This window comes from Bos javanicus, chromosome 25 (genome assembly GCF_032452875.1).
Source record: "Bos javanicus breed banteng chromosome 25, ARS-OSU_banteng_1.0, whole genome shotgun sequence".
NCBI lineage: Eukaryota > Metazoa > Chordata > Mammalia > Artiodactyla > Bovidae > Bos > Bos javanicus.
This window is the reverse complement of record NC_083892.1, coordinates 27,320,280-27,336,928: the sequence shown is the minus strand read 5'-3', so window position 1 is coordinate 27,336,928 and position 16,649 is coordinate 27,320,280. Positions and strand designations below refer to the sequence as shown.

Here is a 16,649-nt window from a genome sequence, read left to right as displayed (position 1 = left end):
GCCAAAAAACCAAAACAGAAGCAATATTATAACAAATTCAATAAAGAGATTTTTAAAATGGTCCACATCAAAAAATCATTAAAAAGAAGAAACGGCAGCACTGATTCTGGGTAAGGGAAAGCGAATGTGTTCCCTTGAAAAGAATTTGTAGCAGTTCCCATTCTGGGCTTCCCTTGTGGCTCAGCTGGTAAAGAATCCGCCTGCAATTCAGGGGACCTGGGTTCGATCCCTGGGCTGGGAAGATCCCCTGGAGAAGGGAAAGGCTACCCACTCCAGTATTCTGGCCTGGAGAATTCCATGGACCGTATAGTCCATTGGGTCGCAAAGAGTCGGACATGACTCAGCGACTTTCACTCGTTCTCTCACTTTCACCCTAGTCACTGCTGCAGCTCAGCTATGTGGGAGGAAAATAGCACTGCCTCCCTCTGATGCTGCAGTTGCTATCAGCTGATGGGGAGGGGAGGGTTCCCAGTCTGTCTTCCTTTGTGGAGAATTAAAGGTGATGCCCTCTGGCTGGGAACTAAGAGAAGATGCTCTTTCTCCATGTCTCACCAAGGATGGGCATCAATACTGGAGGAGGCCCTGTTGGCTGTGTGGATGGATGGGTAATGGAAGGGCAGGTAATTTGCCCATAGATGGATGGGGGTGTGTGCACACCAGGGGCATCTGCACAGATTTGAAGTCCATGGACTGAGTGCTCAGCCCAGATCCCCCTGAAGCCTGCCCAGTAATTGAAAAAATCAGAAAGCTGCCTCTGAACAAGCCAGAAGCAGCCTTTCCAGGAAGCAGACTAACTTGAATTTGGGGGCAAACTTGGGATAAAACAGCAATATGTTTAGGCTGAGTTAAGGCTGCAGCAATTAAGTGGAGGAATAGAAGGATGTTAGGGGACACAGCAAACACGCACCTGGTGGAGGAGGAAAGTGCCAGAAAGATAAGGATGAGTGAAGAAAGAGGAAGAAGCTGGGCACTCAAGCATTGGCAAAAAAAAAAAAAACCCAGAGAAAGCAAAAGGATTGTCTTTGCTCAAACTTTCACAGCTGACAAGAGATTTCACTGGAATAAAAACAAAATCTTCATATTTCATTTATAGCTAAATTCTGTGGGAAAAAAGGGGGGGAAATGAAAACCTGACACTGGGAAACAAGAAAGAGCAGAAATGAGGTGGTTTGAGTAAGAGGGGTTGGGTCTGAAGTGTTGGTGATAAGCCTTATCTCCTGGATTTCTCTTCAAGAGACCATTCCAACTCCCATCTAGATGCTCCACAGTCAGCCCTCAGTTCCCAGCCATGGCTGCAGCCCACAGAGGTGAGACGGCATGACTGTCTAGTCTGATGGACAGGTAGCAGGCTGGCTTCCTGAACTGGTTACCCTAGATGATGGGTGAGTTTTTTGAGCTGGCTGCTACAGATTGTGGGGTCAGAGTTCTGTCTACCCACTGTCCATTTGTGAATTCAGTCTCTCTGTTTAGCAAATGTGAAGTGGTACCATATAGTAGGGTTTCCCTGGTGGCTCAGATGGTCAAGAATCCACCTGCAGTGCAGGACAACTGAGTTTGATCCTTGCTGGGGAAGATCCCCTGGAGAAGGGAATGGCAACCCACTCCAGTTTTCTTGCCTGGAGATTCCCATGGACAGAGGAGCCTGGTGGGCTGTAGTCCCATTGGGTTGCAAAGAGTTGGATACGACTGAGCGACTAAGCGCATGCACACACGCATGTAGTCAGATACTATACGAGCCTGAAGAAATGTATTAGAATGCAGGAAAACAGGTTTTACTTGCTTTTGGCTGTTTTGTGTCTTCCCTGATGCATGCAGGCTTCCTCTGGTTGCAGTGAGCCAGGGTGATTCCCTAGTTGTGGTGCGCGGGCTTCTCATTTCTGTGGCTTCTCTTGTTGCAGAGCACAGGCTCTAAGGCACACAGGCTTCAGCAGTTGCAGCACACAGGCTTAGTTGCCCTGCAGCATGTGGAATCTTCCTGCAGCAGGGGTGGGACCCGTGTCCCCTGCATTGGCAGGCCACTTAACCACTGGACCACCAGTAAAGTCTGGGGAACAGATTTTTTGAGAGCTCTGTCTTCTGGTAGAGAGCTTGAGAACAGAAAGCTGGGTAATCCAAGCCTATTCGTTCATTTACTCAACACATATATTTAGCAATTGTTCCAGGTTCCAGATCTTGTCCTAAGGAAGTGAGTCTGGTGCCGTGTAGGCAAAGACTGGGATTGAGAGAGACTATGGGGGAACACAGGTACATGCTGATCTGTCCCAGTAGATCATGTTGAGGCCTCAGTCCCAATGTAATTACTAATCACATTCCCTTTCATTTTCAAGTCTTGCCTGGTGACTCAGATAGTAAAGAATCTGCCTGCAATGCAGGAGACCTGAGTTCAATCTCTGGTTTGGAAAGATCCCCTGGAGAAGGGAATGACAACACACTCTAGTATCCTTGCCTGGAGAATTCCATGGACAGAGGAACCTGTTGGACTATAGTCCATGGGGTTGCAAAGAGTCAGACACGACTGAGCAACTAACACACTTCACTTTCAAAAGGGTCCTAGTTTCTCGGCCTAAATATGGTGCCTCTGAGAAACATGAGGTTGAGAGGGGAGGGCAGGAGCAGGTGAGCTATAGAGGTAAGCAGAGGCCAGTGCACACAGGGCCTCAGAGGTCCCCTTAAATATAACAGGCTGGGCCTCAGAGGCACGAGTGGTCCATGGAGTGAGCTGCCCTGCTGACAGGGTGACTCTGCCAAGCTGTCACCTTGTTTTGTCAAACATTTCCCATTTTCCAAGAGAAACCATAAATCTGAATTTCCCTGAGAAACCTCTCCCTTTTAAAAGGTCAGGAACTAATCAAAAACAAACAAAACCATGAGTGCTAAATAAAACCTGAAGGCTGGATTTGCCCCAAGGATTGTCAGTTAGAAATCTCTTTTCTAAACCGTAAGTATTAATATCACAAGCTAGAATTAAGATTGCCAGGAGAAATATCTACAACCTCAGATATGCAGGTGATACTACTCTAATGGCAGGAAGGGAAGAGGAACTAAAGATGAATACCCTCTTGATGACGGTGAAAGAGGAGAGTAAAAAACCTGGTTTGAAACTCAGCATCCAGAAAACTAAGATCATGGTATCTGGTCCCATCACTTCATGGCAAATGGATGGGGAAAATGTAGAAGCAGAGACAGATTTTATTTTCTTGGGCTGCAAAATCACAAAATCATGGACAGTGACTACAGCCATGAAATTAAAAAACACTTGCTCCTTGGAAGGAAAGCTATGACAAACCTAGATGGCGTGTTAAAAAGCAGAGACATCACTGCTGACAAAGGTCCATATAGTCAAAGCTATGTTTCTTCCAGTAACGATGTATGTATGTGAGAGGTGGACCATAAAGAAGGCTAAGCAACAAGGAATTGATGCTTTCGAAGTGTGGTGCTGGAGAAGACTCTTGAGAGTCCCTTGGACTGCAAGGAGATAAATCAGTCAATCCTCAAGGAAATCAACCCTGAATATTCCTTCCTTGGAAGGACTGATGCTGAAGCTGAAGCTCCCGTATTGTGGCCACCTGATGCAGAGAGCCAACTCGTTCAAAAAGACCTTGATGTTGGGAAAGACTGAGGGCAGGAGGAGAAGGGGGCGACAAAGGATGAGATGGTTAGATACCATCACTGACTCAATGGACATGAATTTGAGCAAACTCCGGGAGATACTGGAGGACGGAGGAGCCTGGCATACTACTGCTGCTGCTGCTGCTAAGTCGCTTCAGTCGTGTCCGACTCTGTGTGACCCCATAGACGGCAGCCCACCAGGCTCCCCCATCCCTGGGATTCTCCAGGCAAGAACACTGGAGTGGGTTGCCATTTCCTTCTCCAATTCATGAAAGTGAAAAGTGAAAGTGAAGTCGCTCAGTCGTGTCCGACTCTTCGTGACCCCATGGACTGCAGCGTACCAGCGTACCAGGCAAGAGTACTGGAGTGGGGTGCCATTGCCTTCTCCTGGCATACTACAGGGGTCACAAAAAGTCAGACTTAGCAACTAAACAACAGCTAAGTAAGAAAAGAAGGCTGGAGGTTGCAGAGATTTATTCTGAACCAAGGGATCCCCAAAAGTAAAACCAAGGACAGACTTTCCCAGGTTTATCTGCTTCTTCACTAGAGATTTATGGCCCTGTTTATTAGTAACTTTGGGGTCATGCTAGGGTAATTTGTCACTAGAAATAATTTACTTTTTAACCCACCATTAAGCTCCTAGCAGGCTGAATCAACACAAGCTTCCAACACAAAGAGGCTATGTGGACTTTGAGCCTTGATTGCTTGTCCAAGGACTGCTGCCTGGCGGTATAGAGGCCCTCTCCTTTCCTGGGTCAGTTAAGGACTCTGGAGATCTTGAGGTCTTTTTTCTTTCAATTTAAGGAGGAAGAAAGTCATTTTAAGGGTTCTGAAGTCAGAAAAAGAAATTGTGTAGAACCATTTCAAGGTAGACTTCCCTGGTAGCTCAGTGGTGAAGAATTTGCCTGTCAATGCAGGAGACGTGGGTTCAATCCCTGGGTCAGGAAGATTCCCTGAAGAAGGAAATGGCAACCCACTCCAGTATTTTCGCCTGGGAAATCCTATGGAAAAAGAATCCTGGAGGGCTATAGTCCATGGGGTTGCGAAGAGTCAGACATGATTTAACGACTGAATAGCAACAAAGATACAAAGTGCCATTGTCTTATGGGCCACCCTTCGATGACATCTTACTGCATTTTGAATAAAACTGAAACTCCTCACTCTGGCTCACAAAGCACATATGCCCAGGCTCCCACCCACTCTTCCAGCCCCGACTCTGCTGCCCTCTGAGTGGAAGGCTCCTGCCCCTACTTGAGTCAGGGGTCGCCTCCCCCAGGAATCTTCCCTCACCTGCCCTCCGTCCTAAATCATCCGGAGCAGATGTCCATCTAAGCCATATCTTCCTTGTCTCTCAATGAACTGCATGTACTTGCCATTTTTATTAACCTCCCTCACGCCTGCTGCAGGCCATTCCTCTGAGGCCATCAGGACAGCAAAAGAGAAAAGCTACGGAACCAGACTGAGCCAGGTTTGAATCCCACCTCCACCCCTTCCTTATCTGTATCAAAAGTGAAAGTGTTAGTTGCTCAATCCTGTCTGACCCTTTGTGACCCCATGGACTGTAACCTGCCAGGCTCCTCTGTCCATGGGATTCTCCAGGCTGGAATGCTGGAGTGGGTAGCCATTCTCTTCTCCAGGGGACCTTCCTGACCCAGGGATTGAACCTGGGTCTTCTACATGGTAGGCAGATTCTTTACCATCTGAGCCACCAGGGAAGCCCCACTTAGCGTATGACCTCAAGCAATTAGGATAATCTTGCAAAGCCTCAGCTTCCTCGAAAGTGAAATTCAGAGTAAATACCAAGATATGGCCACTTAGCAAGACTGGCGTGACAAGTAGGGCGGGTGCTAAGGGCAGAGTGGTAGGTGCTGTTGGCGAAGGTTGGGAGAAGGGCAGCAGGAGAACTCCCCAGAGGAGGGAAGGCTAACTAGAAACAGGTAACAAAACTTCACCTGTACACGCTCGGGAAAGCAAGTGCTATTGGTGCCCTGCCCCGATCCCTGCAGGCCGTGCCAGGGCACGGCTATGCTCCCTTGGTGGACTTCCAACCGGCAGCATCTGCAGCCCTTTCTCTGGCCACCAGAGCCCGCTCTGCCTCCATTCAGGGCTGGCTGGAAGTGTCAGGGCATTAACACTTCCTTCTCCACTAAGAGCAACTCTAAGCCAATAACTATGGGGCATGGTATAACCACTGAAAAAGACCCTGATGCCGGGAAAGATTGAAGGCAGGAAGAGAAGGGGATAACAGAGGACGAGACGGGTGGACGGCATCACTGACTCAATGGACATGAATTTGAGCAAACTCCGGGAGACAGTGAAGGACAGAAAAATCCTGGTGTGCTGCAACCCATGAGGTTGCAAAGAATCAGACACAACGTAGCAACTGAACAACACGGTGTATCTGTCTGTGCACCTTCTCTGCACAGGTAGGAAGCGTCGAGGTGGGGGTTCTACTTTATCTCCCAGACCTCCCCAGCCGAGTTACACTCGACAAGCTCATAGTGGTACCTCTGTTGATAATACACCCTTTACTGCCTGCCTTTCCCTCCCAGCTCACGTTCCTTCCCTACTGGTATTCCCTGGGGTCTCTCTTAAATAAGCATCTTTCACTCAAATTCTTCTCTTGGGATTGCCTCTCAGAGAACTCAAATTTCTGCGAATGTATCCTATAAATTAGCCTACACATACGCAAAAACCACATATATTCAATATATTAATCCACCATTTTTGTCACTGTGAGATTGGAAACAATATACCTCCCAGGCTTAGGATCCACCCACATGGTAGAATACAGAGCCACTATATAAAAGAATGAGAAAGTACTTTATATCTTGATAAAAAAAAAGTTAGAGCCATATTCATGAAAAAAGCAAGATGTAGAACAGTATAAATAATGCATGCTGCCATTCGTGTAAAAAATTTGTGTGTGTGTTTGCATATCCCTAGAATCATTGTATAAAAAGAGATAAAAAAAAAAATCTTAGCAAAGGAGACCTCCAAACACATAACCTGGACTACCCTTTACAAGAGACCTGAATGGCTGGGAGATCAGGGTGGAAAGGAGAACCTTTTCATCATACACCTTTACACATTTTTTGACTTTGATACTACAGACAGGTTCATCTATTCAAAAAATAAAAGTACCATTAAAATAATAAATAAGTGAATACACAAAGAGAGGTACACCATTGTGCACTGAACATATCAGCTCTAGTGTGGAATGGTCAGACAGGCTCCTGCCGGTGGGCTCAGCCCCAGCTGCTTGGGCTCCTGCCAGCCTGCAGGCTCACCCACCAAAGTAGGTCCTACTTCTTCAGGGGAAAGCGCGGGAGGATTTGTTGGCCTTCCCTTTGTGTTCACCCGCAAGAGCTGCCATCACCTCTGCCCCCAAGGAAGAACCAGTGGCATCTTCACCCACACACAAGGAAGCCCAAGCAACCCCCTTTGGCCCCAGACCTTGTGCTGAAGGCACTTATCTTGGTTCAAGAGCAATCTAAGCCACACACACAACTCACACTCATGCATGTGCACACACACACACACACACACACACACACACACACATGCCTGTGCACACGGATGAGAATGGCAACCCAAGCAGGTCGCTCCTGAGTGAAACGTCACAGCCCCGATTTCCTAACAGAGGTGTCCGTCCAGCAGCCTGGGCACCCACTCTTTGGTCCCATCACGTCCTGTCTGCTGCAAGGGAGGCCACTTGTGGGGAAGGAGCTGTTACTGGGGGGTATCCACTTCGGGACCAGGTTCAGTCATCATGTCCTTGTACTGTCGTTTGAAGAAGCCGAGCTGTGGAGGCAGAAGCGAGTGAGTGAGGGCACCCAGGCTGGGGGAAGGGGGTGGGTGAAAGCCATGCAGGACAGGCAGGGAGACTGCGGGACCAAGAGATGCAAAGGAAAAACACGGCAGGGTGTAGAATAGCCCTGGGGAAAGTGGAACAGGAAGGGCATTGCTACTGGGAAAGGAAAGAAAGAGAAAGCATAAGCAGGACTACTCCTTATATAGCAATTGTACCAGAGACCATTCTAAGTTCTCTAGAGTTATGAAGCCAATGACCTCCACAAAATGGGTGTTTCCCTAGTGACTCAGATGGTAAAGAATCTGCCTGCAATACAGGAGACCCAGGTTCAATCCCTGGGTCAGGAAGGAGAAGGAAATGGCCACCCACTCCAGTATTCTTGCCTGGAGAATTCCATGGACAGAGAAGCCTGGTGGGCTACAATCCATGGGGTGGCAAAGAATCGGACAAGACTGAGCGACTTTCACTTACATTTAGTCTCATTGTACAGCTGAAGAAACTGAGGTTCTGTGACACCCCCCCACCCAGGTCACCCAACTGGCAGCAGAAGTGGGAGTTGACAGTGCTGAGTGAGAAGCAGTGGGGTGGGGGAGGGGAGCGGGCAGGGAGAGGGTCCCGGGGGAGTTACCTTGTACAGACCGGCAGAGATGAGGGCCAGGAGCACAAGCCCCCCTACTGAGCTGCCCACGATCAGCGGGATAGGGTTATGTACTTCGTAGGACTCCACCTTGGTCCCTGTCTGGAGCAGGGAGAGGCGAAGGGGTACATCAGAGGAGAAAGACTCTGGGTTTCTGGGGGTTCCCCAGTCAGACCTTGTGTGCTCCCTGAATGCCATGACTAACCCCTCCCTGTCCCCTGTCCCCTCCAGGCCCAGCACTCACTCCTCCTGCCCATTCTTCTCTCTCCCCCACAAGCCCAGCCTCCTCTCCTGCCTCTAATGGTCGCGCTGTGTCCCAGACACATACCTGGGCCATCACAAATGCATCCTGCCCTGGAAGCAGGGTGAACTTTGACTCATCAAATAAGATCTCCGCTTTGCTCACAACTTGAAGGTGGTTGTGTGAAGTCTGTGGGAGAGAGAGAGGATGGGAACTGGACCCCTAGGCCCTGAAGGATCATGACTCATGCCCAGCCGAGCCTCGGGCCCCCACAGACCTTGATGTACCAGTCAAACGAGAAGTTGCTCTTGAGGGTGACCTTGAACTCCTCCTGAATGCCAAAGGATGGGATGGCACACTGGATTCTCTGGCAGACAGCAACGGAGCAGTTCTGGGGAAGGGAGGAGAAGAGATAGGTGAGCAGGAAAGCTGGATGCAGGACTTGCCCTGTGAGCCCAGGCTGCTCAGTTGAGAGGTAGTACTGGGCACGGTGAGGGGGTGGCACATAGTCTGCGTGCAGCCCTGAGGCCGGGGCTTAGTCTCACCAGCACCGGGCTCTTCTTAAGCTCCGCCAGGAAGTCAGAGTGACGAGGGGCAACCTCCGTGGTGTTACATCCACTGGACACGTCCTGAGGAAAAGGGACACGATGAGGAAGGGATTGAAGTGAGGCTCCCAGGTCCACCCTCCAGGTCAGGAGAGGGTCGGGAATGGCTCCACAATCCAACAGAAGAAGCAGAAACGATTTTAGGAAAGACCAGGGGGCTGTGGAGGGAGGAGCTGGGCCCACTCCTCAAAGCCGTCTGGGCTTACCTGGGAGAAGGTGACCTGGGGCTGGGACCACACAGGCACCTTGTTCAGCCGGATGGGGATCCAGAAGACCACACTGATGGGCAGTTTCTTCCTGCCCAGGTTGTTGAACTGCATGATGGGGGAAGGGTGGGTATCAGGGCTCTGGCTTTTCCACACCCACCAGCAACTAGAATCAGGTTTCCCACTCCCAAACATCAGGGGAGTCCTGGGAAGGGGCCCAGGACTGAATAAGGCCTCACAGACCCAAGCACCCTGCCTTCTGATGCTTTCTGAGAGGTAGGAGAGTGTAGTGGTTAAATTCCACTCCTGAGCCAAACAGGCTGTCGTAAGCAGCAGCTCTTCCACTTACTAAGGGTGACACCAGGGGGCGTGTTCTGTTAACCTCTCTGAGCCCCAGTTTCTGCATCTATAAACTGGGGGAGACGACAATGCCTCCATCACAGAGTCATTAGGAAGATGAAGAAAAAAGTAATTACATACATGGTGTATACACAGGCATGCTCAGTCACTTCAGTCTCTCTGTGACCCTATCTACTGTAACCTGCCAGGCTCTTCTATCCATGGGGATTCTCCAGGCAAGAATACTGGAGAGGGTTGCCGTGCCCTCCTCCAGGGGATCTTTCCGACCCAGGGATTGAACCTGGTCGCCTCCATTGCAGGCAGATTCTTTACTGCGGAGCCACCGAGGAAGTCCCATGTATATACATGTGTGTGTGTGCATGTGTGATGCACATGCTTGTGTGTGTGTGAGGAGTCAGAGCAAGCTTAGAAGAGAGCCTGGCCCAAAGCAGGCACCTCATGCATGTTTCCCATCATTCTTTTTTTTTTTTTTTTGACAACACAACACGTGAGATCTTTGTTCCCTGACAAGGACCAAACCCGTGTGCCCTGAAGTGGAAGAGTGGAACTTTTTAAAAAGATTTTTTGATGTGGAACATTTTAAAAAGTCTTTATTGCATCTGTTAAAATACCGCTTCTGATTTACGTTTGGGTTTTTTGCCCTGAGGCATGTGGGATCTTAGTTTCCTGACTAGGGATCAAACTTCTGTCCCATGCAGTCAAAGCACGGAGTCTTAACCACTGGACCCCAGGGAAGTCCCTCCCCATTGTTCTTTCCTGTCATCCTGGTTTCCCTCCCCAGGCTCCTTCTCCACTCCCCACCTGATACTGATGCTCCATAGCGTGTATGGTCTTCTCTGAGGCTGTGAAGTTGAGATACTTGGTGGAGGCCTCAAGGCTGATGGGAGAAAGAAGAAGGGGCAGGAAGTGACAGAACATCAGGGGAGTTCTGGGAGGGGGTCTCGGGCTAAGGGTGTTAAGGGGTGAACAGACACACAGGAAATGCAACTGAGAGAGCGAGAGCACGACGGTGTGCGAGGACCGTGTCGGGGGACCCGCATCGTGTGGCAGTTTGGCCCCCAACACACACACACAAATGCACACGTGTGCACACATAACTTCAGACGCACACAAGCACCCGCGCACAGACTCGCGCACAGATGCTCGATGCGCCATGTCCAGCCCAGGGGTGAAGGCAGAGCAAAAAGCCCTGGAAGCCAGTACCTGGTGACCACCATATACACAGCGTATTTCACAGGCAGCTCCAGCTGGAATTGAGTTTTGTTGTTCCCCGGCATGTTGTTCTCACTGAAGGGAAACAGAGAGCTCTGACCAGCTCTTGAGAATTGAGAATCAGCCTTTCCTTCTCCTATTTCTCCTTTACCCTCTAGCACCAACCAACCATTGAGTCCTGTGCTCTCAGCATCTTAAACACTGTCCTTTAAATCCAACAGAGGAAATAGAGATTGTAGGGAAGCCCAGGGCTGCCCCGTGGAGTTCAGGCCCATCCCAACTCAGCAGGATGGATGCCTGGAGCACCTTCTTTTTCTCACTGGTCCCCTGAACTCAAAACCACTCCTGCCCTAATCCCCTGCCCTCCTGGAGAGAGATCTTTCTAGCATGCAAAGGTGATCACATCCTGTCCCTCCCAAGTTCAACGGCAAACTCCTTAATAGCACCTGTCGGTCATTACATGAAATGGGCCATATCTAACCAAGTCCTTCAACTCTGCCTCCTGAGCTCAAACTTAGCCTGACATTTGCCATATCCCAGCATGGCTTGGTCCACACTTCCTTCTCTCTGTATTCATGCCCACCTTCAATTTGTGCCTTTGCTGGGCTTCCCTCGTGGCTCAAATGGAAAGAATCTGCCTGCAATGCAGGAGACCCGGGTTTGATCCCTGGGTTGGGAAGATCCCCTGGAGAAGGGAATAGCTACCTGCTCCAGTATTCTTGGCTGGAGAATTCCATGGACAGAGGAGCCTGGTGGGCTATAGTCCATGGGGTCACAAACAGTCGGACATGACTGAAAGACTAACACTTTCTTTCACTTTTTCTGGCTAACTCACAGCCCAAATGAATCTTCCTCTCTGAACACCAAACTCCCAACAACACTGGACACCATTCATTTCATGGTAATCATCAACTGTCCTGTCCATCCTTGCCACTAAATTATAACCTCCATGAGCCAGGAACCACAGCCATCTTGTCTGTTGCTATCCCATCAGCCCTGGGCAACATGCCTGGCATGGGGTGGGTGCTCAGTTGGCATTTCTGGAGTGAATGAATGAGCTGAAGGGAGAACCAGTGGGGAGAGGGCAATGGTCCACCATCAGCACGGGGCTGGGACCTCAAAACTGATGATGTGGTGGGAAGCCAGGCATAGCTCACCTGGTAACATTGGCCTTGAGAAGTAGCTTGTTTCCAAAGTAAGTATCAGGATTCACGTCAAATGTGACATTAAAGGTGATCTGGAGTTGGAGAAAAGAGAGACAGTGACAAGAGGAAGAGAGAAGAAACATTCCGGATGTTCATCAGCTGAAGAATGGGTAAATAAAATGTGGTACATCCATACAACAGAGTGTTATTCAGCAATAAAAAGAATCAGAGTATTAATACATCTTGCAACATGGGTAACCCTTGAAAGCGTGATGCTCAAAGAAGCCATCATATTGTATGATTCTATTCATATGAAATACCCAGAATAGGTGAATCTCAAGACAGAAAATAGATTAGTGGTTGCCTAGAACTGGGACAGATGGGAAGACATAGGCTGATGGCCAAAGGGAGCAAGGTGTTTTGGGGGGTTTTATAAAATACTCTAGGACTTCCCAGGCTGTCCAGGGGTTAAGAATCTGCCTTGCAATGCAGGGGACTCGAATTCAATACCTGGTCGGGGAACTAAGATCCCACATGCCTTGGAGCAACTAAGCCCGAGTGCTACACCTACTGAGCCTGTGGACCACAACTAAAGAGTTCATGAGCTGCAGCGAAAGATCCTGCATCTAAGACCCAATGCAGCCAAACAAATAAGTAATATTTTAAACATTAAATTAAAAATATAATACTCTAAAATTGATCACGCTGATGAATGCACAACTCTGTGAACATTTCAAAAGCCAGTGGATTGTATACTTTTCTCAGTTTATTTATTTCTTCATTTTTGACTGCATGAGGTCTTGGGGTGTGTGGGCTCTCTAGCTTAGATTGTGGCACTTGAGCTTAGATTGCCCAGTGGCATGTGGCATAGGATCTTAGTTCCCTAACCCAGGATCAAGCCCGTGTCCCCTACATTCCAAGTCAGATTCTCAACCACTTGACCATCAGAGAAGTCCCTGGATCATATACTTTAAATGTTTGTGTTAGTCATTCAGTCATGTCTGACTCTTTGTGACACCATGGACTATATAGCCGTTAGGCTCCTCTGTCCATGGAATTCTCCAGGCAAGAATACTGGAGTGGGTTGCCATTCACTTCTTCAGGGAATCTTCCCAACCCAGGAATCAAACCCAGGTCTCCTGCATTGCAAGCAGATTCTTTATTGTCTGAGCTTCCAGGGAAGCCCAATGGGTGTATTGTAATGGTAGATGGATTTTTATCTCAGCAAAACTTTTTTTCAAAAAAAAAAAAAGAGAGAGAGAGAGAAAGAAAGATCTACTTTTAAAAAGAAGAAGGAGAAGGGAATTCCCTGATGGTTCAGTGGTTAAGATTTCACATTTTCATTGCCAAGGGCCTGAGTTCAATACCTGGTCCAGGAACTAAAATCCCACAGGCCATGCAGTGTGGGAAGAAGGAGAAGAACTAGGGAAGAATTCAGAAGAAAACAAAGGAGAAAAAGGGAGGAGGAGCCAGCAGTCTGACCTCCGAGTTGTCTAGGAAAATGGGGTGGTTTATGCCACAGCTGGTTCTCTTCAAGATTCCAGACCCTTCGGTGGAGACATCAGACTCACAGGTCAGGCGCCAGAACCGTTGTGAGCGCTGGTTCTGGAAGGCAAGGGAGGCAGAGCTGGTGAAGTCAGCTGGCAGCCATGGGGGTGGGGCAAGTAAAGTCAGACGGAGCCTGAGAAGGGTTTGGCTACCTGGCTGCTTGACACCCTCCGGTAGGACAAGCCAGACGGGTAGAAGAAGGTGACCTGAGTTCTGTAGGAGTCCTCGCCCTCGTTTCTCACAGTCACCGTCACGTTCAAGTCCCGGGGTCCACCCACCACCAGGGTGTCCAGGCTGTGGAAGGAAGAAGCCAGGCCATGAGAGGCTGGGGGCTTCCCTGCCGCGAATGTGCTCTGGAGGGAAGGAGGCGCAGACACTGGGAGAGAGAAGATAGTGGATGAGGCGGTAGCAGCTGCTCTGTGCCAGGCTCCCTTGGGGGCCAGGAGGAGAACAGAGCGCCAGGTCATGGTGCAGTTTTGGGGGTAAAAAAGAGGACAGGGAACTCACTCCATAAAACTGAAGGTGATGCTGAGGTCATCCTGGCAGACGGTGTCATTGCCACAGTTCTTCTCAAAGGGAAGCTGCCAAACACGGAATATGAGAAAAACAAAAGGAAATCGGGACAGGATGTAAAAAGAAACAGCAAAGTGAAATCTCGAAATAAAGTGAAAGTGTTAGTTGCTCAGTCGTGTCCGACTCTTTGGGACCCCATGGACTGCAGCCCGCCAGGCTCTTCTTGCCTGTGGGATTCTCCAGGCAAGAATACTGGAGTGAGTTGCCCTTTCCCGCTCCAGGGGATCTTCCCGACTCACCGAGGCTGTGAAGAGTCTCAGAGCATCCACAGCCAGCACTGGCCTGAGGCCCCCATAATTGTGTGCAGGCTCCCCCACCAGAGAGAAGTTGAGGCGCAGAGCAATGGGGGTCACTGAGTCCTCCACACAATCCTGAGAGACAGTGAGGGGTTGGTGGTCCAGCCTTCTCAGCTTCACAAGCCCACCCCCTGCTTGGAGGATGGTCACCCCCTGCTCACCAGTAACCGGAGCTTCAGGGTCTCGCATTTCTGACTCAGCCTCAGCGTCTCTACACGTCTGCGTGTGCTGTTCTGTGTCTCATCAAAGATGGCCACGGAATGGGGGCGACCTGGGTCCAGAGCCAGGTCATAGGTGATAGTGCTCTGGGTATCTCCTGAAGGGGTGGGAAGAATGGCGGTAAGGAGCCTGGCTTTGGAGTCAGACTGGCAAGAGGTGGCGGCCCTGTTCCTCTGCTCCCCAACTGTCCAACTTTGGCCACATTAGTTGACCTCCCTGTGTCTCTCAGTTCCTTATTTTAAAAAATTATTTCTGTATTGATTTGGCTGAGCCAGGTCTTAATTGCAGCACACAGGATCTTTTAGTTGTGGAAACAGTGGCGAATTTTATTTTCCTGGGCTTCAAGATCACTGCAGCCATGAAATTAAAAGATGCTTGCTCCTTGGAAGAAACCTAGAAAGCATATTAAAAAGCAGAGACATCACTCTGCTTACAAAGGTCCATCTAGCCAAAGCTATGATTTTTCCAGTAGTCATGTATGGATGTGAGACTCGGACCACAAAGAAAGCAGAGCACTGAAGAACTGATGCTTTTGAACTGTGGTGCTGGAGAAGACTCTTGACAGTCCCTTGGACTGCAAGGAGATCAAACCAGTCATTCCTAAAGGAAATCAACCCTGAATAGTCATTGGAAGGACTGATGCTGAAGCTGAAGCTCCCACACTTCGGCCACCTGATGCAAAGAACCAACTCATTGGAAAAGACCCTGATGCTGGGAAAGATTGAGGACAGGAGGAGAATGGGGCAACAGAGGATAAGATGTTCGGAGAGCATCACCAACTCAATGGACATGAATTTAAGCAAACTACAGGAGATGGTGAGAGACAGGGAAGCTTGGCATGCTGCAGTTCATGGAGTCACAAAGAGTCAGATACAACTTAGTGACTGAACAACAACATGGGGTCTTTTTGCAGCATGCGGGATCTACTTCCCTGACCAGGGATTGAACCCTGGCCTCTGCATTGGAAGTGCAGTGCCCTAACCACTGGACAAACACGGAAGTTCCTCCTTATTTTTAAATTGAAGATAATAATTGTTTCTTTCCAACAGTGAAAATAAAATTGTGCCTATGAAGCATTTAGCATAGTGCCTGCCACATAATAAATGCTCAGTAATTAATACCTATTCTGTTACAAGACAGAAAATTAAGTATATTTTTAAAGTATATTGCTTTTCACTTTTTTCTCTTTGTCTTTGTTCTTCAGCAGTTTGTACCTTGGGATGGTACAGTGTCTGGTGTTGTGGGCATTGGTATAATGTAACAATTTATGGTTCCTTTTATATTTATCTTGCTCTGACTTGGTAGAGAATCTTGATGTCTTTCACCAGTTTTAGAAAAGTCTTTACCACCATTTCTTTTTTAAATTCTATTTTATATTGAAGTATAGCTGATTAACAGTGTTGTTTTAGTTTCAAGTATACAGCAAAGTGATTCAGTTATACATATACATATTTTTCAGCTCCTTTTCCATTATAGGTTAAACAAGATATTGATTGAATATAATTATCTGTGCCATACAGTAAATCCTTGTTTACCTATTTTATATATAGTGATGTATATCTGTTTGTTCTGCTCCTAATCTGCTATTAAATGTATTGAATTCTCAATTCCATTCCATTTGTTTTTCAGTGCTAGTTGTTTCCATTGAACTCTTAGGAAATCCAGATTTTTTTTATGACGTTCTCCATCCTTTCCTCTTTATTCTTGAAGATATTAATTTTAATTATATTTTAAATTCTGATTTGATAATTCTAATATTTGAATCATCTGTGGGTCTATATCTATTGTCTGTTGTTTCTCTTGCTTGCTGGTCTCAATGGACATTTTCCCAATAGAAGGACCAAGGTGTTTTTCAATGCCCCACTCAAATCTCTGCTTCCCCAGCAGCTGGATTTCTTTTCAACTCATTAGCTCTTCAGTTGCTGTCTTCCACTGAGTTTCTGGAAGTATTGACCTGGACATGCATGACTTAGAAGTCAGCCAATGACTTTGTATGGAATTTCCATGTAGATTTTGGGGGATCTTCTCTGTAATTCTCTCCTCTCCAAGACTTCACTCTCAATTTCTAGCCATCTTGTTTGCCCCGAACCCTGACTGCTATCTTCTCAGTCCAGTAAGATTATTGCTAGAAAACTAATTTTATCTCCTCCCCTTGTTTCTCTCTAGGACCACCGTTACTCTTTC

The 16,649-nt window shown here is 48.2% G+C and overlaps 1 protein-coding gene across 3 annotated transcripts in view; it reads right to left on the bottom strand.

Moving 5' to 3' along the window:
- Positions 1 to 947: 947 nt before the first annotated feature.
- Positions 948 to 16,649, bottom strand: part of ITGAM (integrin subunit alpha M) — a 54,418-nt gene continuing 38,716 nt past the window's right edge. For all 3 annotated transcript variants that reach the window (XM_061401761.1, XM_061401762.1, XM_061401763.1), the window contains 14 exons: positions 14,408 to 14,562; positions 14,190 to 14,321; positions 13,885 to 13,958; positions 13,530 to 13,671; positions 13,312 to 13,434; positions 11,842 to 11,921; positions 10,676 to 10,759; positions 10,274 to 10,349; positions 9,113 to 9,220; positions 8,847 to 8,930; positions 8,579 to 8,692; positions 8,389 to 8,490; positions 8,052 to 8,162; positions 948 to 7,413 (listed from right to left, as the gene is read on the bottom strand). In XM_061401761.1, coding sequence (XP_061257745.1) covers positions 7,342 to 7,413; positions 8,052 to 8,162; positions 8,389 to 8,490; positions 8,579 to 8,692; positions 8,847 to 8,930; positions 9,113 to 9,220; positions 10,274 to 10,349; positions 10,676 to 10,759; positions 11,842 to 11,921; positions 13,312 to 13,434; positions 13,530 to 13,671; positions 13,885 to 13,958; positions 14,190 to 14,321; positions 14,408 to 14,562 — 1,457 coding nt within the window. In that variant the 3' untranslated portion in view covers positions 948 to 7,341. The remainder of the gene's footprint in view (positions 7,414 to 8,051; positions 8,163 to 8,388; positions 8,491 to 8,578; positions 8,693 to 8,846; positions 8,931 to 9,112; positions 9,221 to 10,273; positions 10,350 to 10,675; positions 10,760 to 11,841; positions 11,922 to 13,311; positions 13,435 to 13,529; positions 13,672 to 13,884; positions 13,959 to 14,189; positions 14,322 to 14,407; positions 14,563 to 16,649) is intronic.